Below are 26842 nucleotides of genomic sequence, written 5' to 3' on the forward strand. Positions count from 1 at the left end.
TTAGCTGTAGATTACTGGAAAATAGTGGCAATCATATTGCCTAGGAGTAGTGTAAGAAAAATTAAACAGAACGTGGAAACAAGCAACATAATTGCATGGCCTTTTTTAAAATATAAACTTGTTTTATTTTTGGCTGCGTTGGGTCTTTGTTGCTGCGTGCAGGCTTTCTCTAGTTGCAGCGAGCGGGGACTACTCTTCGTTGCGGTGCACAGGTTTCTCACTGCGGTGGCTTCTGTTGTTGCGGAGCACCGGCTCTAGGCCCGCGGGCTTCAGTAGTTGTGGCACGTGGGCTCAATAGCTGTGGCACACGGGCTGTAGAGCGCAGGCTCAGTAGTTGTGGTGCACAGTTGCTCCGTGGCATGTGGGATCTTCCCGGACCAGGGCTCGAACCCCTGTCCCCTGCATTGGGAGGCGGATCCATTTTTTTTTTTAACATCTTTACTAGAGTATAATTGCTTTACAATGGTGTGTTAGTTTCTGCTTTATAACAAAGTGAATCAGTTATACATATGTTCCCATATCTCTTCCCTCTTGCATCTCCCTCCCTCCCACCCTCCCTATCCCACCCCTATAGGTGGTCACAAAGCACTGAGCTGATCTCCCTGTGCTATGCGTCTGCTTCCCACTAGCTATCTATTTTACGTTTAGTAGTGTATATATGTCCATGCCACTCTCTCACTTTGACACAGCTTACCCTTCCCCCTCCCCATATCCTCAAGTCCATTCTCTGGTATGTCTCTGTCTTTATTCCCATCTTACCCCTAGGTTCTTCATGACGTTCTTTTTTCTCTTTCTTAGATTCCATATATATGTGTTAGCATACGGTATTTGTCTTTCTCTTTCTGACTTATTTCACTCTGTATGACAGACTCTAGGTCCATCCACCTCATTACAAATAACTCAGTTTCATTTCTTTTTATGGCTGTGTAATATTCCATTGTATATATGTGCCACATCTTCTTTATCCATTCATCCAATGATGGACATTTAGGTGGATTCCATCTCCTGGCTATTGCAAATAGAGCTGCAATGAACATTTTGGTACATGACTCTTTTTGAATTATGGTTTGCTCAGAGTATATGCCCAGTAGTGGGATTGCTGGGTCGTATGGCAGTTCTATTTGTAGTTTTTTAAGGAGCCTCCATACTGTTATCCATCGTGGCTGTATCAATTTACATTGCCACCAGCAGTGCAAGAGTGTTCCCTTTTCTCCACACCCTCTCCAGCATTTATTGTTTCTAGATTTTTTGATGACGGCCATTCTGACCAGTGTGAGATGATATCTCATTATAGTTTTGATTTGCATTTCTCTAATGATTAATGATGTTGAGCATTCTTTCATGTGTTTCTTGGCAATCTGTATATCTTCTTTGGAGAAATGTCTAGTTAGGTCTTCTGCCCATTTTTGGATTGGGTTGTTTGTTTTTTTGTTATTGAGCTGCATGAGCTGCTTATAAATTTTGGAGATTAATCCTTTGTCAGTTGCTTCATTTGCAAATATTTTCTCCCATTCTGAGGGTTGTCTTTTGGTCTTGTTTATGGTTTCCTTTGCTGTGCAAAACCTTTGAAGTTTCATTAGGTCCCATTTGCTTATTTTTGTTTTTATTTCCATTTCTCTAGGAGGTGGGTCAAAACGGATCTTGCTGTGATTTATGTCATAGAGTGTTCTGCCTATGTTTTCCTCTAAGAGTTTGATAGTTTCTGGCCTTACATTTAGGTCTTTAGTCCATTTTGAGCTTATTTTTGTGTATGGTGTTAGGGAGTGTTCTAATCTCATACTTTTACATGTACCTGTCCAGTTTTCCCAGCACCACTTATTGAAGAGGCTGTCTTTTCTCCACTGTATATTCTTGCCTCCTTTATCAAAAATAAGGTGACCATATGTGCGTGGGTTTATCTCTGGGCTTTCTATCCTGTTCCATTGATCTATATTTCTGTTTTTGTGCCAGTACCATACTTTCTTGATTACTGTAGCTCTGTAGTATAGTCTGAAGTCAGGGAGCCTGATTCCTCCAGCTCCATTTTTTGTTCTCAAGATTGCCTTGGCTATTCAGGGTCTTTTGTGTTTCCATACAAATTGTGAAATTTTTTGTTCTAGTTCTGTGAAAAATGCCAGTGGTAGTTTGATAGGGATTGCATTGAATCTGTAGATTGCTTTGGGTAGTAGAGTTATTTTCACAATGTTGATTCTTCCAATCCAAGAACATGGTATATCTCTCCATCTATTTGTATCATCTTTAATTTCTTTCGTCAGTGTCTTATAATTTTCTGCATACAGGTCTTTTGTCTGTTTAGGTAGGTTTATTCCTAGATATTTTATTCTTTTTGTTGCAATGATAAATAGGAGTGTTTTCTTCATTTCACTTTCAGATTTTTCATCATTAGTGTATAGGAATGCCAAAGATTTCTGTGCATTAATTTTGTATCCCACTACGTTACCAAATTCATTGATTAGCTCTAGTAGTTTTCTGATAGCATCTTTGGGATTCTCTATGTATTGGCAGGTGGATTCTTAACCACTGCGCCACCAGGGAAGCCCCTGCATGGCCTTTTAATGCTGTTCTATATCACTGTCTAACAAGCCTGACTAAGGTTCAGCTGACTCTAAGGGAATGTTACTTGCTTGACATACAATTTATTATTGATTAGTACTCAGATATTTTATAAGTCTGTGAAGTTAGAGATTAACTTGTAGAAAACTGGTCCAGTGTGATGATTTTCTTTTCTGCTCATTAGAAAAGCTCTCAAAGCTTATGGTTTTATTGCCCCTTAGGACATTAACCAGTTTTGTTTCCACGGTAGCAATCTTATTTCAACATTCCTTTTTCTTCACTAACTATATAAAGCCCCACTTCTCATATCCTCTTTGAATCAAGTTGTTGACATTTTGGCTTCCTCACTAATGAGTTAAATCAATAATTTGATACTGGCTCATTGTCAGTTTGTCTAGGAATTATGTGTTTAATATTTTGAAAATTATACCTTGGTAGTACCCTTTTCAAGCAAAGGTTATCAACTAGGAGGCAGTAGGGTAAGTAACTACAAAATAGAATGTTGTCATTGTTAAAATTAAAAGTTGGACAAGAGATGTAGGAACTGAGTTTATTTCTTCCAGCAGGGAAGCATGATACGACAGGTTTGATAAGAAGTTACACTGTCTCAACAGGAAGAGTAAGTATCAGTTTTCTAAACAGTTTGAGAAAAAGAAAAATTCTCAATCATACTAATTTAAAATTAAAGTACAGGCCAACGTATATATTTCAAGGTTCTAACTTATCTTTCTCATAGGAAAGTTTTACAAAAGAGTTTGACCAAATTTGCACTTCTGGTCATCTGAATGTCTGGTTACCTAGTTGTCTCTGTGGATTGTTAACCAGTCAGTAAATCTGCATTAGAAATTTTGTTCTTTTCATATCTGTCTCCAGTAGCTCATTTTTCATTGGTTTTCATCAGCCTGCACCTATGGGTTTCTCCGTTCCCGTTGAGGTTTTTCATTATGCAACATTGCCAGGAAAATATGGTCTTCCTAGTCCTTTGTCTGTATCATGTGCCATCATGTATACATTCTGAAGCCAATTAGTATATGAAAAATATGTAGTATGTGTGAATTTAGATCCTGACTCCCCAAGAAGTAATATCCCTAATACTTTTGGACAAATGGCTTATAGTACAGCAAATGGAATGGAAACTTTTGGGCCCTCCATTTGCATGGGCCCTGTACGTACCCCAGGAGGGGCCCTAGCAATTTTGTATTCATAATTTGTATTATTTTTCTTAGAAAGGACCCAACCTAAATTGTGTAAACTGCAAACTCTACAAATCCTGGATTTCTCTCTTAGAGTGAACTGTTGCTGATTAGATGCTATTCTTAGCACCACAAGAATTAGTGAATGAATGAAAGAAGTGCTAAAGAGATGTTTTCCTCCCTAATTCGTGCAGCTGGGTGTTTGTGGTGGGGAGGTGAGGTGGTGGGAATTGTACAAAACCCAGCAAAGAAGCTCTCATGGAAGATTTTATTTAGCATGAGCCCTGACTTTTCTTACTTTTGTCAGGAACCGGGGGAGAGGGGGAAGGGTGAGTAGGAAAGAAATCCTACTCATAAAGGTCTCAGGGACTTTCAGGTCTGCTTAGGTGTTGGCCATCTATATGATATTAACCACTTACTCATGTAAGATATAGGAAATGTTATTAAATATCCTTTTATTAAAACTTCTGTCTGTGGCATCAGTTTTCTTGCCCAAATCTTTCTTATTGACTATTTTGGAATTGTATACTATACAACTGTTGATGAGTAGCAATTTTGTGAGTTGGAATCTTCTCGATGTCAGATTGAGAGCTTATTTTTTTTAATCTACATGCATAGAGGAAACTAGGAAATAAAATCTCTAACCTAGCTTGGGTGAAATGGGAAGTAGCTCTTTTATTAATAAAATCCCAAAGGTAAAAACAAATTTTATGAACTAGCACACTCTGATTAACTCTGAGGTTTTAGTTTTATCACAGTTTGTCCCTTCCCTGAAAAGTATTGAAATGAGTGTTTGGAAAATGGAAATTCCACTAGAAAAAGATTTTTTTAGTCCGGAAACTATTTTTTAAAGTAGTTTCCATTGGAACTGCTTTGCTGTAAAAGTTACTGGAATGATTTTTATTTTATGCTGCTAAAACCATTCACTTCTGAGACTCCGTTCTTGACTTTTCCACCCTCCCCATCCCTATTTGAGTTAAAAGTCTGTTTCCTCTGTTGTTCCTTTTCCGTACTAAATTCCAAATATTTTTTGCTTGGCTTACATTAAGAATTTTACCAACAACAGTGAACAAGATACCCTATGCTAAGAGCAGTCGGAAAAATATACAGTCTTTATAACCTGATTACACACAATTTTTATGCTTTTAAAAAATCATTAGAACTGGTTGATAAGAGGGTGAAAGAAAATCAGTAAGAACTACCTAAAAGTTAAAGTATGAGAAGAGATGTTGGTTCAAAAATCTATTAAAAGAAAAAATTTATCTGCTTGTACAATTTTTTTCAACCTCCCAATTCTCTTCTTCGGTACATATGTAATACTATTGACAGAACCGACTCCCGCTATGGTAGCCAGCCTTTGAGATGACACCCCAAAGATCTATGCCTTCCAGTATTCATGCATTTGTTTAGTTCCCTTCCTGAGGGAGTCAGGGCCAGCCCTGTGTGATCAACAGAATCCAGTGGAAGTGATGTGTGATTTCTGAAGTTACATCATAAGAGGCCTTGCAGCTTCTGCCTTGGTCTCATGGAACATTTATCCTTGGAGCCTTCAGTATGGTGTATGAAATATGACTAACTTAAGGCTACCTTGCTAGAGAGATCACATGGAGAGGCTCTGAGATTTCATGTAGAATGATTCAGCCATTTGAGTCATCCTGGCTGAGGCTTTGGATGCCGCATGAAACCAGAGTTGAGCTGTGCCCACTGAGCCCTGCTTAAATTGCAGATTCATGAGGAAAATAAATAATCATTGTTTTAAGCCATTAAGTTTGTTACACAGCAATAACACTCCTCTCCTCCCTTCTCCTTCACTTGCAAAGTGTTTCCTTAGGTGAGTGCAGAGTGAGCAAGCCTGTGTCAGGTCAACTCAAGAAAGGGACTTTTCCAGCCGCTGTTGCTGGGGTACTTCGCTTATTCATGCTGTGAAGATATATGTTGTCAGGACTGTCTTCTGAGAGGTAACAATGTCACTTCTGTGGTCAAGAAAAACAGGGGACCCAGACCATGTCTGGAGCCTGTGGCCAGGTGCAAACCCACAACCCAACTTTTTAATACAGATTAACATCTATCTGTTTGGCTGATCATGAGGGGTAGCTTTCTATAGAAAAGAAGTCACAAGCGTATAAGTAGGAGGAGGAATATAAGCAGAAGGAGCGACCAATTTCTGTCTGGACTCTGCAGAGTTAGGGCTGCCAGCATATGTGCCCTTTCCAGGACCTGCTTCCCACTTGTGTTTTCAATATAGAACTCATCCGTGTGGCTGCAGCAATTAGACCAGGGGTGCACAGTTGACCGGTGGGTAACCATTCTATTGATTGGCCAGCAGCTTATCTGGTTATCTCCCTTGAGAATCTGAACTAAGATATAAAGAAATTGTAGTATGCACTTGGACAGAAAGGCCATGAGGAATCAGGGTGGGATGACTGTTCTCAGCTATGCATATGCTTTTTGTCAGGGGTGATGGTGAGATGGGATTTAACAGAAAGGGGATTTTATTGTCACTTTTGTTTAAGGGTCCCTGAAAAGATCACTGTTGGATATAGATTTTGTTTTAGGTTTAAGTCTCTCATTAATGAATACTTCAAAACTATGAGAGTTTTAGGGATTGTTTCTCTAAAATTAGTTTTGTTGTTTGTTCGTTAAGAGGAACAACATCACTGTGGGACAGAGCTCCATAGGCATCAGAAGGCCTAAGCAGGTACTTCTTTACTTCTTTCTTTCAGATGAATCAGAAAGGAACAAATTTAGGAGGAGGGAGCACTGGACAGCACAGGCTCTGGATTTTTATAGAACCTGTCTAACCACTCTCATTGTGACCACAGGTTAGTCCCTTCACCGCTGTGGACCTCTGTTTCCTCCACCGTACTACGCAGCAATGGATCACAATTTTAACCTTCTATGAATATAAAACATCTAAGGGTCTCATCCAAAACATCCTCACATAGACTTTTTTTTTTTACATCTTTATTGGAGTATAATTGCTTTACAATGGTGTGTTACTTTCTGCTTTATAACAAAGTGAATCAGTTATACATATACATATGTTCCCATATCTCTTCCCTCTTGCGTCTCCCTCCCTCCCACCCCTCCAGGGGGTCACAAAGCACCGAGCTGATCTCCCTGTGCTATGCGGCTGCTTCCCACTAGCTATCTACCTTACGTTTGGTAGTGTATATATGTCCATGTGTCTCTCTCGCTTTGTCACAGCTTACCCTTCCCCCTCCCCATATCCTCAAGTCCATTCTCTAGTAGGTCTGTGTCTTTATTCCTGTCTTACCCCTAGGTTCTTCATGACATTTTTTTTCTTAAATTCCATATATATGTGTTAGCATACGGCATTTGTCTTTCTCTTTCTGAGCTACTTCACTCTATGACAGACTCTAGGTCCATCCACCTCATTACAAATAGCTCAATTTCGTTTCTTTTTATGGCTGAGTAATATTCCATTGTATATGTGTGCCACATCTTCTTTATCCATTCATCCGATGATGGACACTTAGGTTGTTTCCATCTCCGGGCTATTGTAAATAGAGCTGCAGTGAACATTTTGGTATATGACTCTTTTTGAATTATGGTTTTCTCAGGGTATATGCCCAGTAGTGGGATTGCTGGGTCATATGGTAGTTCTATTTGTAGTTTTTTAAGGAACCTCCATACTGTTCTCCATAGGCTCACATAGACTTTTCATCTCACTCTGAGGAAGAAAAAGTGTGCACAGGGTGAAGACTCTGTTGCCTAAGATCTGGAACTTAAATTTACAGTAATTTCTAATACTTGAGCACATGCACTTTTCTTCCTGATTGTGCAATAAAAGGCAGGAAGTGAAAAAGGGAACATTCTTAATGCTCAAGTTAACTCAGAGGCTCATTTAGGGCATATACTAGATGTGAATAAGTGTGGGAAAGCAGAAAGGTAACCAAATTTGAACCTAAACTAATCTGCATTTGATGTCTGACCAAATGCCAAAATACTGTGCTCAGAGAATTAAACCAACAACTTACCTTTTCTATTACACAAGCAATACATGTGTATTGTAACATTCAACCCAAGTATAGCAAATGCTAATATTTAGTATATATTTTTTAAAATATCTTCAGACAAACCCTATACCATTTGCTGAGAACAGATCTGATAGCTTATATGGCAACGCTTGTGTCCTCCACCAGGCTATAAATTCCATGAGGAGAACCCCTTTACCATTACTCTTCCCCCCACCCCACCACCTCCGCCCCACTTTAGTCACTTTCTTTGGGAAAGAATAGGGAAAGGTTGTAAATGTTTCCTTCACTAGTGTGCAAGCATTCATTCGACAAACGTTTTATTGCGCAACTAGTGTGGAGTTGAGCAAGGCTTGGGGGATTAAATAAAAGAAAAAGACAGGGCTTTTGGTCTCAAGAAATTCACAGTTCCAATAAGGAGACGATACAAAAACAATTATTTTTCTAAGTTCTTGTTCAATTTTAGAGTCATTCGTGGAAATTCTAAGAAAGCACATAAGAGAGGGCAAGGAGGGTCGGGAAGGTCTTTGGGGAAATTTCCAGGAGGGTCGGGAAGGTCTTTGGGGAAATTTCCCGAGGAGGTAACACTGGCCAGACGTGGGGTCGTGGAATGGGTGACGAAGAGTGAGGCATGCGAATTTCATGGCCCTTCCTGCGTCAGCAGGAATTCCTGTTCCCTCCCAATTGCACCACAAAACTTAAGTCTAATGTTCAACTACGGAGCTTGGAAACTGAGAACCTAGGGCAAAACGACCTGTCTGCCGAGGTTGCACTCCCTGCAGCAGGACAGCCCCGCTGAGTCCTAAGAGGGGCGGGGCAGGGTTGGGGGTGGTGGTGGCGGTGAGTGCGTATGGGCCGACCGGGCCCGCCCCTGGGGGCTGGCGCAGGAGCTGGGCGTGGATTGGCTGTGTGCGTAAGTCGGCCTCTCTTCATAGGCCGCGCAGGGCTGCTCGCGGGACTTGGATTGGCTCCCAGGGCGCTGAGCGGTCATTGGCTGCGGTGGGTCGTCAAGGCGACTGAGAGGAAAAAGAGAAGAGGTTTTGGGCCTGGCCGGCGAACCGAGGCTGCGGGCGGCTTGGCGGTTCCGCGGGTTGGTGTCCGGACTGCTGCGGGACCCGGGCCCCCGGGGTTCACGCCACAACTCCAGGAGGTGCCTGAGCCAGCGCGCCGGCGAGGAGTAGTGGCTAGTGGGACCCCGCGGGCCGGGACCATGGGCTGCTTCTTCTCCAAGAGGCGGAAGGCTGAGAAGGAGTCGCAGCCGGAGGGCGAGGAGGAGCGGCCGAAGCAGTACAGCTGGGACCAGCGCGAGAAGGTAACCAACGTCACGTAGTGGCTGGTCTCAGCCTTCCCGAGCCCGCTCGGCAAGGGTCCCCAGCGGCCGGGCAGCGCTGAGGGGGCGGACCCAGCAGCTGCCGCTCTTGCGCGCTCGCTCTCTCCCGCGAGTAGTTGAAGTCGGAGTGAATGACTTTTGGGGGAGCAGTGAAATTCAGCGTCAGAGAGGGCTCCACGGAGGGCGGTGCAGCGCTGGAAGGGGCCCTAGAGCTCATTGTCCAGGCAGATGGACACTTCGGGCTTTCCCTTCTCTGTGCACCCTGCCCTCCGGTCCAAGGATGGACTCCAGGGAAGGAAGGAGAACCCGGAATGCCCCAAATCTCACATCTCGTTTCACTCGCAGCTCCGAGCGGGGTTTTGTCCAGTCCTCGAGTTACACATGGAACTGATCTCATCTCTTTCGCGGCTTGTGTTCTTTCTGTGGTTGTTTTCTCTTTTGTCTGCCCTAGCCAGTAAATCTCTTTGGTGCCTCCTGATATATTCCACTGATGAATTTTCTCAATGACGAAGTGGACCGTTTGACCTACAGCTTTGTATGACCTCCTCTTCCACTTACCCGAAAGGAATAATGAAAATGGAATCAGCCTTGGAATGTGTGTTAAGACCGTAAGATGAAAATAACCAGCATAAGCCAGGCAATATTTTACTGTTGCTTTCATGAATGAAAATGCCCTTATTTTTACTTTTCTATGTAGCCAGAAACGAAAAAGCTTTGAACACGCCCACTAGTCTTACACAAAGCGCACTTAGTCATAAATTTCATAATGCTTCCTGTTTCTACATAGTTCTCCATTTGTGTTTAGTAAAATACTTTGATCCATCAATTATTTTTCTCATCCAAACGAAAATAAAGACTTTTAAATGAGTTTTATGAACAGTTAACTCCTTACTTAATAAACATATCTGTATCCATGACTACTTTATAGTAAATGTCTTACTAATGTTTTGATTTCATAGACCATCCCACATGATTTCCAGTCCCCAGCAGAATGTATTCACATAAACTCGGTTCTCCAAGTGTCAGATTTTAAAAATTGGACGCTTTTTACAGACTTCTCAGCCCCATCTTTCTGCCCCTGTTTCACAGGGTTGCATGGTCTGTTTATTAATTCTCTTTTATCCATACTTGATAGAAGCATTTTATAATGTAACAGTGGAAAATACTATATTTTCTGTCTGAAAACAACCCCTTTAAAAATTCTCCTGGACTATTAGAGAAAGAATTACCAGCTTACATTTTGAGACAGTGGAGATACCACATTTCCCAACATTGCTTTTTCTTTTAGAAATTTTTTCTTTTTCTTCTGGAATTACTAAGAATTCACTCTAGGGTACCTCTAATTTATGATAGCCTGCTAAATTTTATGTGATTTTAAAGATTTTTTTCTAGCTCCTTACCTCTCATGAGGTCAGTATGGGTAGTGCGCAAATGTTCTGTATTAGTTCAGTGATACTTTTACTGAGTTTAGCATGGTCTTGCTTGCTCCTAGAAGATTTTAATTGTACCTTAAAAAGAATGGGATGCAAATGCAGCCCAGAGAACATAAATGAGATACGTTGGATGTATATTAACAGAATGGTTTGTATTAAAAGTTTAGGTCTCTAATGTGATCATGGACTATAACATAAACAATTTTAAAGTTATATCAGACAATTACCATTCAACTTGTAAGACTTAGCTGTAAAAAAGAAAGTACAAAAAAAAAAAGAAAAGTGCATTGCCTGAAAAGTTTCCTTGCAACTTGGAAAAGTGGTGTTTAGATTTTTCCTTAGGTTGTGTAATCAGAGTATCTTTATTGAGAGGCACCCTCTGAGTTTTGGGTTTTGACTTGTGTAATTGGGTCAGTCTTAGGGGACTGAAGCTAGAAGAAATTGTCTCAATTAGAAAGAATGTTTGGGGACTCAGTGTTGTCATGACAACTGGTATACTGTAATCAGCAGTGTAAGAAGCTCATTTTCTATTGCTGACTTGGGAAAAAAAAGCTTATTGTACAATTACTACATTGACATGATGAGAAATATTTTTGGATTGTAAGATCTGTGTTTAAATCATTTGGAAGGAAATGCTTTTATCCTTGTTATCTGTATGCTGCCTCCCATAACTAAGAAAATTATTCAATATATATGTTCTCAAACACCAAGGAAAACTCAAAATTATAAGAATTATTATCCCTGCCCTTGAAGAGCTGACTGGCTTTTTTGAGTTAAAACAGGAAATATTTAAGTATCACGGGAAGATGAGTAGTATAGAAAAGTAGCTTTCATTTTCTAGTTATTCATACCAATACTCTTTCTAGACAATAGAAATGATGGCATAGGTATGAAAATTGTGATTTTGAGTATGGACAACACATCTGTGTCCATTCAGGTTCCTCAGTTATAAAATCAAACCTGTCTTGAGAAAGAGGGTTAGACAGTACTGGTCACCTCTGAGGATAGAACTTGGGCCAGAGATTGGGCAGGACAGAACCAGTCTCAGTATAAGGCAGATCATAATTCCCAGAGTTGTTCTTCAGTGGAAAGGGTGGCTTTGTGAAGAACTGATCTCCATGTTGGTCAAAACATTCAGGCAGAGGTTGGATGGAGACCTACTAGGAAGAAGTGTCTGCATTGAGTAGGGGGCTAGATGCTGTTCTTAGCCTTTTAAGTACATGAGGTATTCTAGTTATCCATTGTTGCATACCAAACCACCCCAAAACTTAATGGCATAGAATAATGGCAAGTACTTATTTTGCTCACAACTCTGCAATTTGTGTAGGGCTTAGCTAGGTTGGCTCTTTGCTTTATCTGGCATCAGCTGCAGCAGCTTGACTGGGGGTTGGAGGATCTGCTTTCAATATGACTTAATCACAGAGCTGGCTGGCAAGTTGATGCTGGCTTTTGGCTGGAAGCTCAGCTGGGGCTAAGGGCCAGAGGCCTCTTCCTGTAGCCTGGGCTTCCCCACAGCGTGATGGCTGGGTTCCCAGGGCAAGTGTCCTAAGAGAGACTGGCAGAAGCTGCATGGCTTTTTCTAAGTAGGCTCTTAAGTGATGTAGCATTACTTCTGCTATATTTTGTTGGTTGAGGCAATCACAGATGTCCACCTGCGTCCAAGGGGAGGGGACCTCTTGATGGGAGAAGTGTCAAACTTGTCGACATGTTTTAAATCCTTTACATAAAGTTGTTGCTGCTTAAAGGAAGCAACTAGCTCTTTGTTTATTCATTTTAAAATAGCTTTATTGAGATAAATTCATATGCCATACAGTTTACTAATTTAAAGTGTACAATTCAATAGTTTCAGCAAGTCCACAGGGTTATGTTACTATCACTATGATCTAATTTTAGAACTTTTTTATCCCTCACAAAAGAAACCCAGATCCATAAGTAGTTACTCCTCACTCCTCCTAGCCCCTAGAAACTACAGTTTTACTTTCTATCTCTATAGATTTGCTTATTTAGGACATTTATCAGTGGAATCATACAATATGTGGTCTTCTGTTACTTTCACTTAGTGTGTTTTTGAGATTCATCCATATTATCGCATATATCAGTAGTTTATTCCTTTTTATTGCTGAATGACATTAACAGAGTAGATATTTTATTTCATTTTATTTATAAATAAATTTTATTTTACTGTCCGTTTTGTTTATCCATTCATTAGTTGATGGACATTTGGCTTGTTTCCACTTTTTGGCCATTACAAATAATGCTGCTATGAATATTTGTGTACAAGCTTTTGTGTAGACATATGTTTTAATTTCTCTTCGATATATACTTAGGAGTGGAATTCCTGGGTCATATAGTAACTCTGTGGTTAACTTTGTGAGAATCTGCCTAACTGTTTTTCAAAGTGTCTGCACCATTTACATTTTCACCAGCAGTGTATGGGGGTTCCAATTTCTTCACTCATATAAAGTGGGAAAAGGGGAAAAGTGCATGGAGTGGAAAGTGTATGGGACTGGGGTTTTAATTTGCATTCTGCCCTGTACTATATCTCACTGGTCAAGTCATGTAGCTTTTCCAGCCCTCAATTTCCTAAGATCTCTTCCAGTTCTTTAATTCTTTGAGCATCTTAAGAGAAGAGGTAAGCATCAATAGAAGCATTCAGGCAAATCTGAATGAACAGAGAGAATGTGATAGGATGTAAAATTAGATTAAAAATCAATTAGATGATATGAAAAATCTTTTCTAATCCTAAAATTTCATAATTCTATTTTGTGGTTATATATTTAGCAACATGGTGTGTTATATAAATATAATACTTCACCTTCTCTTGTCATCAGTGTATATAAGATCAAGGTACTGGTATTTGTTATTTTCACTCATGAAATTACCTTTCAGCTACATAGCTATGTTGCCTTGAAACTGACTTAACAATGTTTAAGTTTTAAATAATTTATTTTAATTGAAGTGTAATTTACATAATGTAAAATTTACCCTTTTGAAGTGTACAGTTCTATAAGTTTTGACAGACAAATACAGTCATGTAACTATCACCATAATCAAGATATAGAACAGTACCATCATCCCCCACAAATTTCCTCATGCTCCTTTGTAGTCAACTCTGCCTCCAGCCTCTGATCTGTTTTTTATCCCTATAGTTTTATCTTTTTGAGAATGTCCTATAAATGGAATCATGTAGTAGGTAACCTTTTGAGTCTGGCTTCTTTCACTTAGCATGACACATTTAAGATTCATCCATGTTGTTGCATGTATCAGGAGTTCCTTTTTATTGCTGAGTAGTAGTCCATTTTATGGATTTACCACATTTGTTTACCCATTCACCAGTTGAAGGACATTTAGGTTGTTTACAAATTCTGGTAATTATGAATAAAACTACCATAAACATTTGCATACAGGTTTTTGAATAAACATAAGCTTTCATTTCACTTGAGTGAATACCTAGGAGTAGGATTTCTGAGTCATATGGAAATTGTATATTAAACTTTATAAGAAAGTGCCAAACCCTTTTCCAAAGCAGCTGTGCTATTTTGCATTCCCGCCAGTAATGTATGAGAAATCCAGTTTCTCTGCATCCTCACCAGCACTTGGTATGGTCAGTTTTTAAAAAATTTTTAGCCATTCTAATAGGAGTGTAGTGGTATTTCATTGTGGCTTAATTTGCATTTCCCTAATGACTAATTATTTGTGGAGCATTTTTCCATGTACTTATTTGCCATCTGTATATTTTCTTTGGTGAAGTGTTTATTAAAACCTTTTGCCCATTTTTTTTACTGGGTTATTTGTTTTCTTATTATTGAGTTTTGAGAGTTTTTTATATATCCTGGATACAAGTCCCTTGTCTTGTGGTCTTGCAAATATTTTTTTCCCAAATAATGACTTGTCTTCTCTTAATAGTGTCTTTTTTTTTTTAAAGATTCACATTTTATTTATTGTTTTTTTGCTACACAGCGTGTGGGATCTTAGCTCCCCAACCAGGGATCGAACCCACATCCCCTGCAGTGGAAACTTGGAGTCTTAACCACTGGACCGCCAGGGAAGTCCCTTAATAGTGTCTTTTGAAGAACAAGTTTTCAAAATTTAGATAAAAGTCCAATTTTCAGTTTTTTCTTTTATGGATCATGTTTTTGGTTTCACATCTAGGAAATCTTTGCCTAACCAAGATTACAAACGTTTTCTCCTCTGTTTTCTTCTAGAAGTTTTAGACTTTTTGGTTTTATATTTAGGTTCTATGATCCATTTTGAGTTAATTGTTAAATATGATACAAGGTATGGGAGACTCCTTATTTTATTTTTTACATATAGATGTCTAATTGTTCCAGCACCATTTGTTGAAAAGATTATCCTTTCTCTATTGAACTGCCTTTGCACCTTTGTCAATATATACATAAGTCTGTTTTTGAATTCTGTTCCATTGATTTATTCACCTAGTAAACATTGGCTTCTGTTTGAATATGGTTGAATACGAAGAAGCAGTCAAGAGAATATACTTAGGAGCCAGACTGCCTAGGTCTGAGACTCAGCTCAAGCATTTACTATGTGACCTTGGGTAAGTTATTTAGCCTCTGGGTGCCTCAATTTTCTCATCTGTAAAATAGAGATAATTATAGTATACAACCCTCATAGGGGTTTTTATGAGGATTGAGTGAATGATTATAAAGCACTTAGAATGGTGCCTGGTGCCTATATAGTGCTCCTTATTACTCCTGAGGAGTATTTTGAACTTCTACCTTATTTTGAACTTCTACCCAGACCAGATTTCCATTAAAACTAACAAATGCCATTATTTCGTCTTAGATTATCACTATGGAAGTTTAACTGTGGAGGTGAATTTTAATGAAAAATTTGCATAACTGCTCAGTGAAAGAATAAGATGTTCACTTTTGTTTTCTGTTAGGAAAATAATACTTACCTAAGTTTATTAGCTATATCAGGTGAATTCCAACTCCTGAAATGTTTCTTTGATTTTTGAGAGTATATCCACTACCTTTCAAGGATTGTAGTTAGAAATATGACCTAAACTAAGCTCACTTCATAAGTGATTCTTGTGAAAAAGTAGTTTAAAAACTTCACCTTTCGTGTTTGTGATTTTGGGCACTTTGAGAACTAGTAACTTTTGCAAAATTATTATGGTACTAAGCTTCAAGTTTTTTATTGTCACTTTTTGTTTTGAAGAGCTTTCAGGAATTGTTGAGAAAGTAAGTACAGCAATGTAAATCCTAAGTTTCTCCTTTGTAGTTCATAATGATAGTCCAAATAATTTTATACTATAGAACTCTTTAGTTATAGGATTAATTTCACCCAGTGAACTACGAGAACTGAGGTGTTTAGATAAAATATGTAGAGCAGTAAATCACATTTAATTCCTCAGCATTGGCAGCAGTTATGGACTGAATGTTTGTGGTTCCCCACCACGCCCCACCCCGCAGCCACCTCCAAATTCATATGTTGAAACCCTAACTCCCAGTGTGGTTCTGTTTGGAGATGGGGCCTGTAAGGAAGTAATTAAGATTAAATGAGGTCATGACGATGAGGCCTTGATCTGATAGGATTAGTGTCCTTATATGAAGAGGCATCAGAAAGCTTGCCATGCACCCACCCAGGAAAGACCATGTGAGGATAATTCAAGAAGGCAACCATCTGCAGGACAAGAAGAGAGGTATCACTAGAAGCCAACCACAATGGCACCTTGATTTTGTACTTCCCAGCCTCTAGAACTGTGAGAAATAAGTTTCTGTTGTTTAAGCTACCCAGTCTGTATTATTTTGTTATGGTAGCCAGTCTTGGTCTCTTCAGCCCATTGTAACAAGATACCATAGACTGGGTGGCTTAAACAACAGAAATTTATTTCTCACAGTTCTGGAGGCTGGGAAGTCCAAGATCAAGGTACCAACAGATCCAGTGTCTGGTGTCAGAGATAAATACAGCTGGACATTAGTTAAAGCAGTGAAAACAGATTTTTGTTCAGTAACTACTGACGGGGGAAGGAGCTGAGCTCCATTCTGATTTGTGCAGAGGTGACTTAAGCCATTTAAGGAAGAATGAGAGAGCGGGGAGAGCAGGGACTCAGTAGAGTCAGAGAAGTGAAAAATTACAAAGTTGGTCTGTGTAAATAAGATTAGGTCAGTCGTGTTAGCTGGCAATTTTATTTATTTATTTATTTATTTATTTATTGCGGTATGCGGGCCTCTCACAGTTGTGGCCTCTCCCATTGCGGAGCACAGGCTCCGGACGCGCAGGCTCAGCGGCCATGGCTCACGGGCCCAGCTGCTCCGCGACATGTGGGATCTTCCCGGACTGGAGCATGAACCCGCGTCCCCTGCATCAGCAGGCGGACTCTCAACCACTGCGCCACCAGGGAAGCCCCTAGCTGGCAATTTTAGAAGTTAGGATCTTATCCTCCCACAGAGACTGGTAAACAGAGGCCCTGTCCTTCCTAATAATTACATTTCATAGGAATGGATCTCAGGTCCTTGAGAAGGACACTTCTCATTAGTAAGAGATACAGTCACAATTGTAAGCCCTTTTTAGTAAATGCTTTAAGACAGGGAGGTCAGTGGCCTATCATCAGATGTTGGCTAGAACAAATAGTAAAATTTCCTGCAGAGTTGAGCTTCCTCAGGCAGGCATTTTAATGGGGACCTGGGGTCATTCTAGGGACAAAGCCTTGTGCTAGTAGAAGCCATGCTAGAGTTTGGTCAAGTCTGTTAGTGCAGGGATTTGGACGAACTTGCAGTGTGCCAAGAGTTCTGCAGTTCTTACTGGTGAAAGCCTGCTTCCTACTTGTAGTCAGCCGCCTTCTTGCCATGTGCTCACGTGGCCTTTCCTTGGTGCCTGCCTGCATGGAGAGAGAGATCTCTTCTTATAAGGACACTAATCCCATCATGAGGGCCCCTCCCTCATGACCTCATCTAAATCTAATTACCTCCAAAAGTCCCCACCTCCAAATGCCATCACATTGGGGGGTTAGAGCTTCAACATATGAATTTTGAGAGGACACAAACATTCAGTCCATAACACAGCCCAAGCAGACTAAGACAGCAGCTCAGTAATTTTAAAGTTAAGAATAGATTTTCTTTCTGCATTTGCAACAGGTCTCAACTACAACTACTAATATAGTACTAATTATAATATATTATAATTAATATAGTTGAAATTTCTGTTTAGTACTGTACATTTATAATATATATCATTTCCCATGCCAAAAAAATTAGCTGAATTCCTTTAAGTAAGAAGTATTAACTTTTATTTTTTATCTTTATCCGAACAGTGGTTTGTTTCCTATTTAATTCGGAGATAAATATGCTTGCAAACTTTTGAACTTGCTGTCTGTGTCTTAGGCAAAGATAATTTGGCCAGAATCTTGAAGCCCAAATCAATTCTCCAGGAAAATACACACAAAATTTTACGTAAAATTTTTAAGGAGTTTCTGGTACAGTGAGAGAAACCATAAACTGAAGCTTGAAGATTCCCCTTGCTCATTGAGTTTGAGGCCTTGGTAGAGACAGGCCAACTCCTGGACTCCTTTTCCAAAAAACCTATTGGTGGCACTCTAGATCATCTCACTCCCACTGTGGGAGGTAGACTGGTGCTGAGAAGACAAGCTGAAGAAGACCAGAGAACGTTTTTTATCCTCCTTAAGGCCTAAAGCAGAACCAACTTAAACCACTCTTGCATGTTCCTGAGTCGATCAAGATCCCATTAGCCTACTCCATGACCACATTCCCATCCCCTTCCACTGGCTTTACCAAGTGGAAGGCAGCCTCAGCCTCCTTTTACTGCAGGTAGGGACAGAAGAGTATGTAAAATGGAGAGACCCAGGACTGACATTAAAAGGAGTGCCTCTGCCTGGCTTTGTGTATAATTATCTTCCTACTCAGAAGTTGGCCAACTTGAACAGTGACCTAAGTGAATGTCCCTAAAAATACATTTCAGAGTCTGTCTTCTTTGGGGATGAAGTAGAGAGATGGGGTGTGGAGAAGTGTATAATCATCCATCTCAGTTACACTTTATATTTGTTAAGAGATACCTGGAGACCACCTACTTCTGCTTATACTCTGAGGTAATGAAGATTAAGTAGTTAAAATGGGTTCAGTAAGTATGTGTGCAGGGCCTCTGTGGTGCCAGGCACTGTTCTAAGTGCTGGGGAAAACGGGTGAACAAAACAGATAATCCCTTCGCTCATGTAGTTTATGTTCTAATGGAGGGCAGCGGGGAGACTGACAATAAATACAGTTCATATATAGTGTGATAAAAAGAAGCTAAGTGCTTTGGAGAAAAATAAAGAAGGGTAAAGGGGTAATATTATTGGAGGAGGTGTTTCTGTTTTAAATAGATTGGTTATAGGATTCAAGTCCAAAGTTTTAGATACATAAGGGGATGTAGATTGGTATTTAATGTAATGTAGGTACTCAGAAAAAGGAGAGCAGGCTTCTGGTTGAGGGAACTGGAAAGCGTCACAGGAAAAGTGTGACAGGTGGGCAAGTATAAGAACTAGGAGAGAGCCTTCTGGGTAAAGGAGAATCAGAGGGCATAGACAAGTTACAGCAAGTGTGTCAGATCTACTGAAGAATAAAGTTCCCATAGGAGGGTGATAGGAGTTAGGACTAAAATGTGAGTTGATATCATATAGTAGTGACTTACATTGAAAGGTTTTCTAATAATGAACCATTTTTACACTACCTGCGACAAATCCAACTTGGTTGTGGTGCTTTCTCTTCTTCTAGGATTGATTTAATTGACAATTTTTTCAAAACATCTATAGGCATGAGTGAAATGGACCTAAAATTTTCTTTTGTTATGTCTTTGTTTTTCTTATTTCTTGCTGGACAGACTAGTAGCATGAATTAGGACTGTTGCTTCTTTTTCTATTGTCTTTAAAGGTTTGCATAAAACTGGGATGAATAAAACTAGAATCTGCTTATAAAACCATCAGAGTCTTGTGTTTTCTTTGTGGGAACACTTTAGCCACTGCTTCTATTTCTTTATTAGTAATACCTTTTTATTTAAGCTTTTAACTTCTTCTCAACTTCGCTGTGGTAAGTTATTTTTTAAGAGATGCATTCATTTCATGGACAAAATGTTTTTTAACTTGTTGGTATATAGTTGTTGTTATTCTCTCTCTTTTTTTTTTTTTTTTGCGGTACGCGGGCCTCTCACTGTTGTGGCCTCTCCTGTTGTGGAGCACAGGCTCCGGACGCGCAGGCTCAGCGGCCATGGCTCATGGGCCCAGCCGCTCCGCGGCATGTGGGATCTTCCCGGACCGGGGCACAAACCCGTGTCCCCTGCATTGGCAGGCGGACTCTCAACCACTGCGCCACCAGGGAAGCCCTATTCTCTTTTTAACTTCTACTTTATTTATAATTATATGCCCTTTTCATTCATACTGTTTTTGTTCTTATTCTCTTGATCATTCATACCAGAAGTTTGCCTCATTTTTGGTTTTGTTTGTTTGTTTCTTTGTTTTTTTGTTTTGGCCATGCTGCGCAGCTAGCGGGATATTAGTTCCCTGACAAGGGATCGAACCCATGCCACCTGCAGTGGAAGCATGGAGCCCTAACCACTGGAGCACCAGGGAATTCCCAATTTTTAGTTTTTTCCCACCCAAAAAAACCTATTTGGGGCTTTGCTGATGTTTTCTATTGTATATTTGAATTCTAAATCATTAACCTCTCCATTATTTTTATCTTTTTTCCTTCTACTACAGAAAGTAGGTTTATTCTACTATTTATTGTCTAATATCTTAAGATGGACATTTAACTCATTAATTTGAGAGTTTTTATTGTAGCTATTTAAGTACCATTTTTTCTGCATTCCGTAGCTGGTGTTTTAACATTTATTCCTAAGTATTTTTAAGTTTTGATTATGATTTCTTTAAACCTTGAGTTACTTAGCACTGTGGGTTTTTTTTCTTTACATCTTTATTGGGGTACAGTTGCTTTACAATGGTGTGTTAGTTTCTGCTTTGTAACAAAGTGAATTAGTTATGCATATACATATGTCCCCATATCTCTTCCGTCTTGCGTCTCCCTCCCTCCCACCCTCACTATCCCACCCGTCCAGGCGGTCACAAAGCACCGGGCTGATCTCCCGGTGCTATGCGGCTGCTTCCCACTAGCTATCTACCTTACGTTTGGTAGTGTATATATGTCCATGCATCTCTCTCGCTTTGTCACAGCTCACCCTTCCCCCTCCCCATATCCTCAACTCCATTCTCTAGTAGGTCTGTCTTTATTCCTGTCTTACCGCTAGGTTCTTCATGACATTTTTTTCTTAAATTCCATATATATGTGTTAGCATACGGTATTTGTCTTTCTCTTTCTGAGCTACTTCACTCTGTATGACAGACTCTAGGTCTATCCACCTCATTACAAATAGCTCAATTTCGTTTCTTTTTATGGCTGAGTAATATTCCATTGTATATATGTGCCACATCTTCTTTATCCATTCATCTGCTGATGGACACTTAGGTTGTTTCCATCTCCGGGCTATTGTAAATAGAGCTGCAATGAATATTGGGGTGCATGTGTCTTTTAGAATTATGGTTTTCTCTGGGTATATGCCCAGTAGTGGGATTGCTGGGTCATATGGTAGTTCAATTTGTAGTTATTTAAGGAACCTCCATACTGTTCTCCATAGTGGCTGTACCAATTCACATTCCCACCAGCAGTGCAAGAGTGTTCCCTTTTCTCCACACCCTCTCCAGCATTTATTGTTTCTAGATTTTTTGATGATAGCCATTCTGACTGGTGTGAGATGATATCTCATTGTAGTTTTGATTTGCATTTCTCTAATGATTAATGATGTTGAGCATTCTTTCATGTGTTTGTTGGCAGTCTGTATATCTTCTTTGGAGAAATGTCTATTTAGGTCTTGGCCGATTTTTGGATTGGGTGGTTTGCTTTTTTGTTTTTGAGCTGTATGAGCTGCTTGTAAATTTTGGAAATTAATCCTTTGTCAGTTGCTTCATTTGCAAATATTTCCTCCCATTCTGAGGGTTGTCTTTTGGTCTTGTTTATGGTTTCCTTTGCTGTGCAAAACCTTAGAAGTCTCATTAGGTCCCATTTGTTTATTTTTGTTTTTATTTCCATTTCTCTAGGAGCTGGGTCAAAAATGATCTTGCAGTGATTTATGTCATAGAGTGTTCTGCCTATGTTTTCCTCTAAGAGTTTGATAGTTTCTGGCCTTACATTTAGGTCTTTAATCCATTTTGAGCTTATTTTTGTGTATGGTGTTAGGGAGTGATCTAATCTCATACTTTTACATGTACCTGTCCAGTTTTCCCAGCACCACTTATTGAAGAGGCTGTCCTTTCTCCACTGTACATTCCTACCTCCTTTATCAAAGATAAGGTGACCATATGTGCGTGGATTTATCTCTGGGCTTTCTATCCTGTTCCATTGATCTATATTTCTGTTTCTGTGCCAGTACCATACTGTCTTGATTACTGTAGCTTTGTAGTATAGTCTGAAGTCAGGGAGCCTGATTCCTCCAGCTCCGGTTTTTGTTCTCAAGATTGCTTTGGCTATTCTTGGTCTTTTGTGTTTCCATACAAATTGTGAAATTTTTTCTTTCAGTTCTGAGAAAAATGCCAGTGGTAGTTTGATAGGGATTGCGTTGAATCTGTAGATTGCTTTGGGTAGTAGAGTCATTTTCACAATGTTGATTCTTCCAATCCAAGAACATGGTATATTTCTCCATCTATTTGTATCATCTTTAATTTCTTTCATCAGTGTCTTATAATTTTCTGCATACAGGTCTTTTGTCTGTTTAGGTAGGTTTATTCCTAGATATTTTATTCTTTTTGTTGCAATGGTAAATGGGAGTGTTTTCTTGATTTCACTTTCAGATTTTTCATCATTAGTGTATAGGAATGCCAGAGATTTCTGTGCATTAATTTTGTATCCTGCTACTTTACCAAATTCATTGATTAGCTCTAGTAGTTTTCTGGTAGCATCTTTAGGATTCTCTATGTATAGTATCATGTCATCTGCAAACAGTGACAGCTTTACTTCTTCTTTTCCGATTTGGATTCCTTTTATTTCCTTTACTTTTCTGATTGCTGGGGCTAAAACTTCCAAAACTATGTTGAATAAGAGTGGTGAGAGTGGGCAACCTTGTCTTGTTGCTGATCTTAGTGGAAATGCTTTCAGTTTTTCACTATTAATGTGCTGTTGGATTCTGTTTGCTAGTATTTTGTTGAGGATTTTTGCATCTATGTTCATCAGTGATATTGGCCTGTAGTTTTCTTTCTTTGTGACATCCTTGTCTGCTTTTGGTATTAGGGTGATGGTGGCCTCGTAGAATGAGTTTGAGAGTGTTCCTCCCGCTGCTATATTTTGGAAGAGTTTGAGAAGGATAGGTGTTAGCTCTTCTCTAAATGTTTGATAGAATTCACCTGTGAATCCATCTGGTCCTGGGCTTTTGTTTGTTGAAAGATTTTTAATCAGTGTTTCAATTTCAGTGCTTGTGATTGGTCTGTTCATATTTTCTCTTTCTTCCTGATTCAGTCTTGGCAGGTTGTGCGTTTCTAAGAATTTGTCCATTTCTTCCAGGTTGTCCATTTAATTGGCATAGAGTAGTTTGTAGTAATCTCTCATGATCTTTTGTACTCCTGCAGTGTCAGTTGTTACTACTCCTATTTCATTTCTAATTCTATTGATTTGAGTCTTCTCCGTGTTTTTCTTGATGAGTCTGGCTAATGGTTTATCTATTTTGTTTATCTTCTCAAAGAATCAGCTTTTAGTTTTATTGATCTTTGCTATCGTTTCCTTCATTTCCTTTTCATTTATTTCTGATCTGATTTTATGATTTCTTTCCTTCTGCTAACTTTGGGGTTTTTTTGTTCTTCTTTCTCTAATTGCTTTAGGTGTAAGGTTAGGTTGATTTTTTTTGTTTTGTTTTGTTTTTGTGGTATGTGGGCCTCTCACTGTTGTGGCCTCTCCTGTTGTGGAGCACAGGCTCCAGATGCGCAGGCTCAGCGGCCATGGCTCACCGGCCCAGCCGCTCTGCGGCATGTGGGATCCTCCCAGACCGGGGCACGAACCCGTGTCCCCTGCATCAGCAGGCGGACCCTCAACCACTGCGCCACCAGGGAAGCCCGGTTAGGTTGTTTATTCGAGATGTTTCCTGTTTCTTAAGGTGGGCTTGTACTGCTGTAAACTTCCCTCTTAGGACTGCTTTAGCTGAATCCCATAGGTTTTGGGTTGTCGTGTCTCCATTGTCATTTGTTTCTAGGTATTTTTTGATTTCCTCTTTCATTTCTTCAGTGATCACTTCGTTATTAAGTAGTGTATTGTTTAGCCTCCATGTGTTTGTATTGTTTACAGATCTTTTCCTGTAATTGATATCTAGTCTCATAACATTGTGGTCAGAAAAGATACTTGATACAATTTCAATTTTCTTAAGTTTACCAAGGCTTGATTTGTGACCCAAGATATGATCTATCCTGGAGAATGTTCCATGAGCACTTGAGAAAAATGTGTATTCTGTTTTTGGATGGAGTGTCCTATAAATATCAATTAAGTCCATCTTGTTTAATGTATCATTTAAAGCTTGTGTCTCCTTACTTAGTTTCATTTTGGATGATCTGTCCATTGGTGAAAGTGGGGTGTTAAAGTCCCCTACTATGAATGTGTTACTGTCAATTTCCCCTTTTATGGCTGTTAGTATTTGCCTTTTGTATTGAGATGCATAAATATTTACAATTGTTATATCTTCTTCTTGGATCGATCCCTTGATCATTATGTAGTGTCCTTCTTTGTCTCTTCTAATAGTCTTTATTTTAAAGTCTATTTTTTCTGATATGAGAATTGCTACTCCATATTTCTTTTGGTTTCCACTTGCATGGAATATCTTTTTCCATCCCCTTACTTTCAGTCTGTATGTGTCTCTAGGTCTGAAGTGGGTCTCTTGCAGACAGCATATATATGGGTCTTGTTTTTGTATCCATTCAGCCAATCTGTGTCTTTTGGTGGGAGCATTTAGTCCATTTATGTTTAAGGTAATTATCGATATGTATGTTCCTATTCCCATTTTCTAAATTGTTTTGGGTTCGTTATTGTAGGTCTTTTCCTTCTCTTGTGTTTCTTGCCTAGAGAAGTTCTTTTAGCATTTGTTCTAAAGCTGGTTTGGTGGTGCTGAACTCTCTCAGCTTTTGCTTGTCTGTAAAGGTTTTAATTTCTCCATCAAATCTGAATGAGATCGTTGCTGGGTAGTGTAATCTTGGTTGCAGGTTTTTCTCCTTCATCACTTTAAATATGTCCTGCCAGTCCCTTCTGGTTTGCAGAGTTTCTGCTGAAAGATCAGCTGTTAACCTTATGGGGATTCCCTTGTGTGTTATTTGTTGTTTTTCCCTTGCTGCTTTTAATATGCTTTCTTTGTATTTAATTTTTGACAGTTTGATTAATATGTGTCTTGGCGTATTTCTCCTTGGATTTATCCTGTATGGGACTCTCTGTGCTTCCTGCACTTGATTAACTATTTCCTTTCCCATATTAGGGAAGTTTTCAACTATAATCTCTTCAAATATTTTCTCAGTCCCTTTCTTTTTCTCTTCTTCTTCTAGAACCCCTATAATTCGAATGTTGGTGCGTTTAATGTTGTCCCAGAGGCCTCTGAGACTGTCCTCAGTTCTTTTCATTCTTTTTTCTTTATTCTGCTCTGCAGTAGTTATTTCCACTATTTTATCTTCCAGGTCACTTATCCTTTCTTCTGCCACAGTTATTCTGCTATTGATCCCATCTAGAGTATTTTTCATTTCATTTATTGTGTTGTTCATCGTTGTTTGTTTCATCTTTAGTTCTTCTAGGTCCTTGTTAAATGTTTCTTGCATTTTTTCCATTGTATTTCCAAGATTTGGGATCATCTTTACTATCATTATTCTGAATTCTTTTTCAGGTAGACTGCCTATTTCCTGTTCATTTGTTAGGTCTGGTGGGTTTTTATCTTGCTCCTTCATCTGCGGTGTGTTTTTCTGTCTTCTCAGTTTGCTTATCTTACTGTGTTTGGGGTCTCCTTTTTGCAGGCTGCAGGTTCGTAGTTCCCGTTGTTTTTGGTGTCTGTCCCCAGTGGCTAAGGTTGGTTCAGTGGGTTGTGTAGGCTTCCTGGTGGGGGGGACTAGTGCCTGTGTTCTGGTGGATGAGGCTGGATCTTGTCTCTCTGGTGGGCAGGTCCACGTCTGGTGGTGTGTTTTGGGGTGTCTGTGGCCTTATTATGATTTTAGGCAGCCTCTCTGCTAATGGGTGGGGTTATGTTCCTCTTTTGCTAGTTGTTTGGCATAAGGTGTCCAGCACTGTAGCTTGCTGATCCTTGAGTGAAGCTTGGTGCTGCTGTTGAGATGGAGATCTCTGGGAGATTTTCTCCATTTGATATTATGTGGAGCTGGGAGGTCTCTTGTTGGCCAGTGTCCTGAAGTTGGCTCTCCCACCTCAGAGGCACAGCACTGATTCCTGGCTGCAGCACCAAGAGCCTTTCATCCACACGGCTCAGAGTAAAAGGGAGAAAAAGTAGAGAGGAAGAATTAGTAGAAGTAGGAAGAAAGAAAGAAAGGAAGGAAGGAAGGAAGGAAGGGAGGAAGGAAGAAAGAAGAAAGGAAGGAAAGAAGGAAAGAAAGGAGGGAGGGAGGGAGGGACGGTGGGAGGAAGGAGGGAAGGAGGGAAGGAAGGAAAAAATAAAGAAGATAAAGTAAAATAAAATAAAGTAAAATATAAAGTTATTAAAGTAAAAAATAATTATTAAAAAAAATTAAAAACAACAAAAAATGGACGGATAGATCCTTAGGACAAATGGTGGAAGCAAAGCTATACAGACAAAGTCTCTTACAGAAGCATACACATACACACTCACAAAAAGAGGAAAAGGGGAAAAAATCATAAATCCTGCTCTCAAAGTTCACCTCCTCAATTTGGGATGATTCGTTGTCTAAAGGAGGGAAGGAAGGAAAGAAAGAAGATAAAGTAAAATAAAATAAAGTTATTAAAATTATTTATGAAAAAAAAATTTTAAAAAACGGACGGATAGAACCCTAGGACAAATGGTGGAAGCAAAGCTATACAGACAAAATCTCACACAGAAGCATACACATACACACTCACAAAAAGAGGAAAAGGGGAAAAAATCATAAATCTTGCTCTCAAAGTCCACCTCCTCAATCATCAAGTTGATTGTGGAGCTTTAATCCGCTGCTTCTGAGGCTGCTGGGAGATATTTCCCTTTCTCTTCTTTGTTCTCACAGCTCCCAGGAGCTCAGCTTTGGATTTGGTCCCGCCTCTGCGTATAGGTCGCCGGAGGGCGTCTGTTCTTCACTCAGACAGGACATGGTTAAAA

The 26842-nt window shown here is 39.6% G+C and overlaps 1 protein-coding gene across 1 annotated transcript in view; it reads left to right on the forward strand.

Moving 5' to 3' along the window:
- The first annotated feature begins 8777 nt into the window (after positions 1-8777).
- RP2 (RP2 activator of ARL3 GTPase) overlaps positions 8778-26842 on the forward strand; it is a 47801-nt gene continuing 29736 nt past the window's right edge. Inside the window, exon 1 of the mRNA XM_029240043.1 lies at positions 8778-9056. Within this exon, the coding sequence (XP_029095876.1) occupies positions 8955-9056 (102 nt within the window). The 5' untranslated portion in view covers positions 8778-8954. The remainder of the gene's footprint in view (positions 9057-26842) is intronic.

This window comes from Monodon monoceros, unplaced genomic scaffold (genome assembly GCF_005190385.1).
Source record: "Monodon monoceros isolate NGI ecotype Baffin Bay Population unplaced genomic scaffold, NGI_Narwhal_1 Super_Scaffold_22, whole genome shotgun sequence".
NCBI lineage: Eukaryota > Metazoa > Chordata > Mammalia > Artiodactyla > Monodontidae > Monodon > Monodon monoceros.